Source organism: Salvelinus namaycush, chromosome 27 (genome assembly GCF_016432855.1).
Source record: "Salvelinus namaycush isolate Seneca chromosome 27, SaNama_1.0, whole genome shotgun sequence".
Taxonomy (NCBI): Eukaryota; Metazoa; Chordata; class Actinopteri; order Salmoniformes; family Salmonidae; genus Salvelinus; species Salvelinus namaycush.
Window position 1 is genome coordinate 35,704,892 of NC_052333.1, and position 10,863 is coordinate 35,715,754.

Below are 10,863 nucleotides of genomic sequence, written 5' to 3' on the forward strand. Positions count from 1 at the left end.
GGTTGAAGATTTTGGACAGTGTCCCTTGGTCTCTGCGGCGTCTGTAAGATGTTTTTGTGGCATCAGCATGTGGTGGCGAGGCCTAGAACAAGATGCTTTATAAACACATGGAACATGGCTGGACCTGGGTATAAATCAGTGCTCAGCTCTCATTGGATGAAGTAGGGAGAGGACACCAAAATGGTGTTGAACTAGTAGTTATATTGAGTTTGAATATATTTTGATAAACACAATGGGTATAAATGTTACTTTACCACAATTCTCTTTTGCATTAAACCCAGAAATGTCATGTTTCTATCAAAATCCGTTTACTTCATTCAGTGGTCTGTTACTGTAAAAGAATGGTATGAACGAGACAGGAAGAGAAATAAATGAGGAATGACCAACATTACAGCAACCTTTAGGGGGTAAGAAGATGGAAGACAAAGACATGCATTACTTCAGAGCACACATAACACAGAGAACTGGCGAGGAGCACATTTCAATTCTTACACCCTGGACAGCTCACTCTGTGGACACAGAGGAGTTGAATGAAGAAACACACTAATGCAGGAAGATTAGTGAGTCACCATGAGCAGAGAATGGGGCAGAGATGAAAGAGTCTCACAGACTGGTAAGGAAAGGAAAGGCGGAAAGAAAGGCGGAAACTGTTGTGTATAGGGGTCCCTGAGAGCGTCTTTACCGGCTGCGGTTCAGAAATAGTTGAGCAGTGTCAAAGTCATCCAGAAGCAGTGACTCTAAATTAAAATGTCAGAGAAACAGAAAACATGAGACGTAATGTCACCACAGTATAAGCTGTATCTGAGCTTTTCATCAGCCACTACGTCCCATGAATAATTCCAATGTGAGGAAAACTGTGTTCGACGTTGATTCATGCATCTGACATTTTCCATTAAAGTAAGAATAGTAAGGTCAACAATGTTTGTGCTAAGCAAAATGTTATTTAGGCTTTCTAAGAAATATATATGCATTCTTTTGGATGTTAACTGTCTTGAAGAATCACACAAGGGAAGGAAGATGCAGAGTTGGGAGAGTAAACGTTAAATAAGAGGGAAGAACACAATCAAAACGCTCACAGAAGGACATGAGAGAAAGTTTTCAGACAGAGGGAAACATTTAAGATGTCATTATCAAACACAGGGCTGTGAGGTCAACACTGTTTTGGGGGTTTAGGGTTGAGTTTGAATGACCTACCAAGCCCAAGACCTCCCTCCACTAGACATGAAAGAAAAAGAGAGAATCAGGAAGATTCATGAAGGCCTACTGGAGCAGCACCTGTTACTATAACAACAAAAAATGTAAAACTACTATACTAGCTAGCGAACTTGCACAGGCCCATGAAGTCATGCGCTGTAAAAAGCAAGGAATAGTTTAAAGCTAATTACCACTTTTTTCGTACAGAGGCCTAAAGAAACAGTAACCACAGTAAAGTGAAATGTTTTTTAAAGGAGGTAATGGAACTCACCCTGGACTTGGGACGGGGAGAGGCTGTCACCTGAGGATACAGAACCCAACAAATGATAAGGTCCTATTCCATGAGTTCAAAGATGGAAACATAAGGACATTGGCTAATGGGGAAAATCCTTTGCAACAGCAGAGAGTTTAATTTAAAAAAAACAGTACTTTTGAAAGTTTGAAGGAGTGGTGCAGGCCTAGAGAAACTGACTTGTGCTAGATAACTACTCTACCCAATATCTTGTGGATATGTCTCCTAATGAGGACCAGAGCTGGGCAAAACATCTGGTCTTTCTAGATTATGAATAATGAAACCAAAAGTTGCTGGAGAACTTCAATGGGTGAAAAATAACTTTGTCTAAGTTTACATTTATCTTGATGAGAGAACACACTGCTACATTATTCTCTGAGCAGTATGTTCTCTCATCAATATAAATAGGCACATGACTGGGTGAAGATGAATACTGTAATGCACTACAAACCGCTTATTTACAGCTACAAGTAAATCTTGTTCCAATTGTATGGCAAGTTTGATCATGCCCTTCTTATACTGTATCAAACAATCACCATTGACCAAAGCGGATGCCACTTCAGGTAATACATTTTCGCCAAGGTCTCTACAATGCTTCAGGTAAGATAAATACCATTGACAATTAAACTAGTTTATAATTCTTCGACAACAAAACATCTTGTGTTTTGTAAGAGCCTTGTAAGAGTAAGTTCAATATATTTATTTCACAACCTTTTCAACTTGACAATTACAATTTGCTTAAATAAAACAAATATAATACATGTTATGATATATAAAATCGCACAGAGGCAGTCAATCTAAGATACTCACGCTCAAGCTCCTGAAGAAATGCATTACGGCATTCTCATTAGCCCGACGTCGAGGGGCTGGCTTGGGGGAGGTGGCATGACCCCGGAAGGACCCCTAAATGTATAAACAGTAGTCAAAAACTCACAGAAGTCTCACTGCTAACGTTGGACAAATCAGGCTCAATTAAATGGCTGTGAGTACATGAACCTCTACGGGATCGGTGTCCCTATACCGGGACGGTTGAGCTAACGTGCGCTAATGTGATTAGCATGACGTTGTAAGTAACAAGAACTTTTCCCAGGACATAGACATTTCTGATATGGGCGAGAAGCTTAAATTCTTGTTAATCTAACTGCACTGTCCAATTTACAGTAGCTAATACAGTGAAAAAATACTATGCTATTGTTTGAGGAGAGTGCACAACAACAAAACTTTTATCACAGCAACTGGTTTGATACATTCATCTCTGAAGGTAAATAATATACTTACTGTCACACCCTGATCGGTTTCACCTGTTTTTGTGCTTGTCTCCACCCCCCTCCAGGTGTCGCAAATCTTCCCCATTATCCCCTCTGCATTTCAACCTGTGTTCTCTGTTTGTCTGTTGCCAGTTCGTATTGTCTTGTCAGGTCTTAACAGCTTGTTTTCCCATCTTCCTGCTTTCTCATGTTTCTGTTTCCTTGTTCCCCCGGTTTTGACCATTTCTGCCTGCCCTGACTCGAGCCTGCCTGCCGTTCTGTACCTGCCTGACTTTGACCTGATTACGAACCTCTGCCTGCCCTGACCCTGAGCCTGCCTGCTATTCTGTACCTTATTGACTCTGCCCTGGATTACGGACCTCTGCCTTCCCTTGACCTGTCTTTTGCCTGCCCCCTGTTTGGGTCAATACACATCTTTGATTCTAGCTGTCTGCATCTGGGTCTTATCCTGAGTTCTGATAGTAGGAACTGGCCATGACCGACGCAGCAGACTCAGACCAGCGCCACAATGCTGTCTCCCAGCAAGAAGCCATCATTGGAAGACACAAGGAGTTACTGCAATGCCTTATGGAGGGACTCCATACCCGGGCAGAACGCCATGACTAGGCGTTCGATACATTACTGGAGCAATTCCGCAGACTCCTTACAAAGCAGCAAGCCACACCAGTTATTCACCAGACTCTCAGCAATCCCGCCACCAGTGACGTTTCTTCCCAGCCTACACCAGTTTCCCGAGAACCCGCTTACCTCCTCCCGAGCGTTACACTGGAGATTCTGGAACCTACCGGGTCTTTCTCTCCCAGTGCTCCCTCTTCTTCGAGCTGCAGCCTTCTTCGTTCCCCTCGGACCGCTCGAGGATAGCGTACAACGCTGATGTACGGGTGGGCACTCACCTGGGCTACGGCAGTGTGGGAGCAACAGTCTGCCGTCTGCCTCAGTCTGGAGGAGTTTGTGGTGGAAGTACGGAAGTTCGAGTCTCCGTTGTCCGGGAGAGAGGCTGCTCGTAAATTGCTCTAGCTACGTCAAGATGCCCTTAGTGTGGCAGACTGTGTAGTGGATTTTCGCACGTTGGTGGCTGAGAGTGCCTGGAACCCGGAAGCATTGTTCAACATGTTCCTTCACGGATTATCGGAGGTGATCAAAGATGAGCTTGCAGCCCGGGAGTTGCCCATGGACCTGGAATCCCTCATAGCCTTCACCATCTGGATAGATGGGCGGCTACGAGAACGTAGGAGGGAGAGGGAATCTGTCCCCTGTCGCCTCGACTGAGAAATCCTGGAAACCCCCGAAGGCATATCTGAGAGACTCTGACGTCACCCGAGTGCTCACGGGAATCGCAGAGGGCGGTCGACTCGCCTCCTCCATAGCCCAAGCTACTGGGAAGGGCTCGATTGTCTCAGGATGAACGTTTAAGCAGACTGAACTCCAGGACTACATGACATTATATTTCCACCTGTCCATTGAAAAGACCAGGCTCATCAATAGGCACAAATACTCTGGTGAGCCGTACAGGGATTTTCCAATCATTACTCACACCCCTCTCCATGCCACACTGTTATGGGGTGACCAGGACAAATAACTTCAGGTGCTCATTGACTCTGGGGCCCATGAAAGCTTTATTGATGCTACCTTGGTGTCAGAGCTTGGTATCACCACTCAGCCCCTCTCCATTCCAATGGATGTCAGAGTTCTAGATGGGCGCTCTATTGGCAGAGTCACCTGCAATACGATTCCTATCGACCTACGATTTTCAAAGTGTATGCAGTTCCTGCTCATCAAATCTCCCCATGTACCCGTGGTTTTGGGATATTCATGGCTCCAGAAGCACAATCCCCTGATTGACTGGGCTACTGGTGCTATTGTGGGTTGGTGCCCGTTCTGCCATGCTCATTGTCTCAAGTCAGCCCAGCCTGCTCCGGGATGTCTCCCTGCAGGCTTGAGCGAAGCCTCGGACCTCCCCGCCATGCCTGCGGAGTATCAGGACATCCGGGAGGTCTTCAACAAGGCCAGTGCTACTTCTCTCCATCCGCATCGACCCTTACGTCTGCGCCATTGACGTTCTCCCGGGCACCACACCCTCTCGGCGGCGGTTTTACTCCCTGTCAGGTCTGGAGACCAAGGCTATAGAGGAATACATTGAGAATTCACTCGTTGCAGGGAGTATTCGCCCATTGGCTCCCCACGCCAGCGCAGGGTTCTTCTTTGTGGAGAACTTCTTTGAACCTTCTTCTTTGCGCCTGTGTATCGACTACAGGAGTCTTTATGACATCACTGTAAAAAAAAAAAACTAAACTCCTCGGCTTTCAAAACTCTAAAGGGAGTGACCATCTTCTCCAAGTTGGACCTTCGGGAACGTCTACCATCTGGTTCGGATACGGGAAGGAGATGAGTGGAAGACAGCTAGCGGGCACTATGAGTAATTAGTTATGCCATTAGGGCTGACCAACGCTCCCGCTGTGTTCCAGGTGTTCCAGGATGTGCTGAACTGGTCCGTGTTTGTGTACCTCGACGACATCCTGGTCTTTTCCTGGTCAGCTCAAGAACACGTCCTCCACCACTGACAAGTCCTTCAGCGTCTTCTGGAGAACCAGGTTTCCATTAAAGCGGAGAAGTGTGAGTTCCATCGCTCCACTATCTCCTTCCTTGGATACGTCATCGCTGCAGGACATATACAGAGGGATCCAGACAAGGTGAGAGTGGTGGTGGATTGGCCTAAACCCACATCCAGAGTGCAGCTGCAACGTTTCCTGGGGTTTGCTAACTTCTACTGCCGCTTCATCCATTTTTACAGCATCCTGGCTTCCCCCTTCTCAGCACTCACCTCTCCCAAGGTTCCCTTCACATGGTCGCCAGCAGCTGACCAGGCATTCTCGGGCCTCAAACTTCAATTCACTACAACCACCATCTTAATCCATCCAGACCCGTCCCATCAGTTTGTGGTGGAGGTCGATGCCTCGGATGTCGGAGTGGGGGCCGTCCTGCCCCAGCGTTCTGCCCAGGACCAAAAGCTGCACCCCTGCGCTTTCCTCTCCCATCGTCTTACCCCTTTTGAGAGGAACTATGATATGGAAGAACTCCTCGTCATCAAGATGACGCTGGAGGAGTGGAGGCACTGGTTGGAAGGGGCTGAACACCCATTCTTGGTGTGGACTGACCATAAGAACCAGGAATATCTCTGCACCGCCAAGCGCTTCAACTCTAGGCAGGCTCGTTGGGCCCTGTTATTTACCCGGTTCAATTTCACTCTCTTCTACCGCCCAGGGTCCAAGAACGTGGACGCACTCTCACGGTTGTATTGCCCCGCTGCTACTCCGTCTGACCCAGAGACCATCCTCCCTACTGCCTGTCTAGCGGCTGCAATCGTCTGGGGTATAGAGAGCCTGGTCCGTAAGGCGCAGCGTTCCCAGCTGGAATCCGGAGTACCGGGGAACTGGCAGAGTGTCCCGGACTCTGCCATTCCTCCAGACTGACCTGTCATCCAGGCTCCCGTCGGACGCTTTTGGTGGCCTTCCATGGTGCCGAATTTCCGCATTCGTCGCTGCCTGCACGGTGTGTGCACAAAATAAGACTCCTCTGCAATCTCCAGCTGGCCTTCTACAACCACACCTTATTCCTCACCGCCCCTGGTCCCATATTTCCCTGTACTTTGTTACTGGGCTTCCCCCGTCTGACGGCAACACTACTATCCATTTTATTCCCCTTCCAAAGTTACCCTCAGCCAAGGAGACGGCTCAGCTCATGGTGCAGCACGTCTTCTGGATCCATGGACTTCCGGTCGACATGGTCTCCGATCGGGGTCCCCAGTTCTTGTCCCAGTTCTGGAAGGCGTTCTGCAATCTCATTGGGTTGTCGGCCAGCCTGTCCTCTGGTTTCCATCCCCAATCTAATGGCCAGTTGGAGCGAGCCAATCAGGACCTGGAGACGGCCCTTTGTTGCCTTGTCTCTGCCAACCCCACCACCTGGAGCCAGCAACTCGTGTGGGTGGAATATGCCCTCAACACCCTTCCCTGCTCGGCCACTGGTCTCTTGCCCTTTGAGTGTTCCTTGGGATATCAGCCCCCACTCTTCCCCGAGCAAGAGGAAGAAGTCAGCATACCTGCCCCTCCAGGTGGAGTCCCGTAAACTTTTCCCCCGTTTCATTGGCCCGTTCCCAATCTCTAAAATACTTAGCCACTATGCTGTTCGCCTTCTGTTGCCCCACACCCTTTGTATCTATCCTACGTTTCATGTGTCCAAGAATAAAACCTGTGTCTCACTGTCCTTTGTCTTCTTTTTCCAGAACAGCCTGCCTGCTGTTCTGTACCTTATTGACTCTGCCCTATATTATGGACCTCTGTGTGCCCTTGACCTGTCTTTTGCCTGCCCCCTGTTTGGGTCAATAAACATCTGTGATTCTAGCTGTCTGCATCTGGGTCTTATCCTGATTTCTGATACTTACATTCAGTAATCTTGCTCTGATTTGTCATCCTCAGGGTCCCAGAGATAAAATGTAGCATAGTTTTGTTTGATAAAATCAATTTTTATATTCAAATGTAGGAACTGGGTTCTACAGTTTGAAACCCTGCTGTCTCTGGCTCCACACCCACCTCACCTGGCCAACTAGATGTGTGAAAGTTAGTGTATGAGCTAATGATCCATCATGTATGACATTCCTGGTAGTGTGTAAACTTACATTTTGTATTACCATATCATTTTTGTATGTTCTCTATAGTTATGTACTTGAAAATGTATTAATTGACCAATTCGGGCACATTTGGGCAGACTTGATACAAAATATTGTCCAGTATTGCAATTCTTCACTGGATCAATCTGAAACGTTGCACACACACTGCTGACATCTAGTGGCCAAAATCTAAATTGTGCCTAAACTGCAATATTATATGATGGCCTTTCTCTTGCATTTCAATGATGATGAAAAAAAATTATAATAGAAAATGCATGTTTTTTTGTTTGTATTATCTTTTACTGGATCTAATGTGTTATATTATCCTACATTAATTTCACATTTCCATAAACTTTAAAGTGTTTCTTTCAAATGGTGTCAAGAATATGCATATCCTTGCTTCAGGTCCTGAGCTACAGGCAGTTAGATTTGGGTATGTCATTTTAGACGAAAATGGGTCCATAAACTACTTTGTACAGTATGTACTGTATGTATTTTAAGCAATTTTTCAACTTGAGGTGACTTTCTGAACAGATGCTCTGCTCTGTATTTCTTTGCAATGTTATGCATCCTAGTTCACAGAGTTAGTTTTTTTACATGGTTTGCTCAAGGAAATTAGAAATTAAATGAAATGCACACAGATGAGTTCAAAAAAAGGGTTGCATAACCAAATGCTCCCTTACATGAAGGTGATTGTGTTGTTTTTTAAAAGCTGTCTGTATGGAGGATTGCACTTCAATGGAAGATGTTCAAAATGTGTATAAATAACCTATTCTAGAAAGTAAAGTATAATTGTGCAGAAATAAATTCAGACATCCAAGAACTGTACTACAGCAAGAAAATTCAGGCTGAATTCAAGTCTTTTCAAGGCCCCTCCCTCCAGATATAGGTTTTAATTGGATAACTTTTTTGTTGCTAAGAATTTCCCTGCTGCAGGAAATGTGCATGAGCTTCGTGATTTACACAAATTTACTGAAAATCCGCACTAAGACACGATTATATTAACAGTATCACACTTTGTAGCCTACTTTTGTCCAGTCCATAACCACAGATCAAGCAACATTATGGGCTAAACGTTCAAATCCTGTTGCAGCAGGATTCTTTTGCTATGACAAATACTGGTCAAAATAAGATCCTAGGTCTGTAACCCAACCTACACCATTATGTTAATTTCCATGATCATAGCTGACAGTGATTAATACAAGCGCTGAGTGGAGAAGACTGGATATTCTTTTAGAATGTCTGCAATGGGAAAATGATGCAATTTTCCGGGTTAAAATGCATATATATTGACAAAACATGACAGAAAAATTCATAACATCAGAGATAAGCAGTTGTTAACCTGCCATCACTCAGCAATGTGCCCCCCTTCCTTAGTTTTGGTTGCAATAAACTCTAGAGAAAATACGCTGAAGACAAAGCTCAGAATCATTTGGGGGTGTTTGATCGATCTGCTTAGCTTGAGGAAAAAACACGAGACCTTGTAACCCACAGAGGACCAACTGGTGCATGATGCAGACAGATCACATTGGATATTCTGTTTGCTATCAAGTCTGTACAGCTAAATACATGGTGGTCAACGTTTTATGAATTCAAGCTATGCCGTAGTTGTATATTAGACACCTGATTTCAAACTGTGATCATACGAAACACACCTGTCCATTTCAAAAGTTAAATTCTCACACTTTCCCACTGGGGAAGCTTCTGGAGAATTTGTAGCAATGCACCTATGACAACACACACCCAGTGAAACATACATCTATCCAGGTTGGGGTCAGTAAAAAAAATTCTGTGGTCAATTAATATTCAGTGGTCAATTAAGATTCAAGTCTAAAAAGAAGTTTAGAACTAAAATGGAAATTAGAGGGACCCTTTGGAATGTACTCGACTTGATTCTGACTATTGCAATAATTTGAGGAACTATACTTCAACAATATTTTAAGAGGTAAGGTATTGATTTTTTCAATGTTGGTCATAAACATTAAAGACATGCCTCGGAACTTTGACAACTATTAAATATTTTTTAAACCTTCCCGCTTTGGGTTGAATGTGTCCATGTGTAGTTCATACATGCATAATCTATGAGCAGAATTACAATTTTAGCACAATTAGCCACAAAATTCCTAGTTTGAAAGCGACTGTTTACTGGAAGCTTTGCGGCACCATTTTCCCTACATTTTCCCACTTGTGGGCCAGCCGCATGCAATTCGAGTTCCAGCCAATGAGCTTTAGCCCGTCGCCATTTGAGTGACAGCTAGCAGGATGCACACACAGCAGAGCAAAAGAGACAGCGATGACATGGTGCACATGTCTGACGTAGTACGCAATTTTCGTGGACCCCTTTTGGCTCATGAGAGCTACTTTAAGAACTACAGGCCAAAAAGTATACAAACGTACTGGAGAATCTCTAAGAGATTGTCAGCAAATAAATGGTGTATTCCTGTTAATCAACGAGAATCCCTGTTATCTTTAGCGGTTCTATAGCTATTAATTTCCCCCCTCAAAAATCCTTAACATGGAGAAACAATGCCAAACAATCTGTACAGCAAGTAGTCCATTTGATATTTTGGGTAGATCTAGAATAAAGACGTAATGACCAATTATCTAAGATTATTACATCAGGTATTCTACAAGTATTTCAGCTCTGCACAATAAATAAATCACCTTTTTTCAAAGAATCTCTCTCGACTGCACACAAGAACTGGAGAGATCTATCCATACCATCATCATATTAGAACTCTATAGACTGGAAGAGTCTTGGTGAGGCCATTGATCATAACAGTTGGTAACCCCAGATGCTCACCTTGCCCCTTTTATTTTTGTCACCTCCAAAGAACGTGCTAATCTGATCCATCAGGCCAGGGGCCTTCTTCCTCCTGCTCAGTCCAAATGAGCTTTGCCCTGAGGTACTCGCTGTGGCCATGCTGGATAGTGGTTAGGTAGGGCTGGGACGACCGCTCTGTATCTGGGATTAAGACCTTTCAAACCAACTCTGTAATCGCTCTGCTGTTGCTCCTTGGATACTTTTCTATCTGTCTGACGTTGAACGGGCAGTCTTTGAAGGTGTCGTCCCCGTGCCCCAATGTATCATGGGAGATGAGGCAGGTCAGGTGGGGGTAGGCGGGCACAGTGGCGTACATGGTGCTGGCCTGACTCCAGGCGTTCTTTGGCCTCTCAGTGCCTGTGGAGTCAGTCACTACCGCCCTCTGCATGGGCCAGCCATTGTACTCCCCCCCCCACCCGGCCCGGCCTGAACTAGGGCCCTGATGCAAAACAGTCTCCAGCACTGTGAGGCCATTGTTTAAATGGACCCCATATATCTTTTTTGATTGATTATATTAAAATAAGATTTAAATTAGCCCTGTTTTCCATACAGTTGACTAGAAAAGGAAACACGTAAATGCTAACTAATGTCGAAACCTATGGAAATAATTTCTCTATGAAAT

General features: G+C 45.0%; 1 protein-coding gene across 1 annotated transcript; it reads right to left on the bottom strand.

The window, feature by feature from the left end:
• Positions 1-488: 488 nt before the first annotated feature.
• Positions 489-10,340, bottom strand: mbpa (myelin basic protein a). The gene is made up of 4 exons (XM_038966283.1): positions 10,221-10,340; positions 2,297-2,389; positions 1,466-1,495; positions 489-509 (listed from the first exon to the last, which is right to left on the bottom strand). The coding sequence occupies exons 1-4, from the start codon at positions 10,338-10,340 to the stop codon at positions 489-491; spliced, it is 264 nt and encodes an 87-aa protein (XP_038822211.1).
• Between the last annotated feature and the right edge of the window lie 523 nt (positions 10,341-10,863).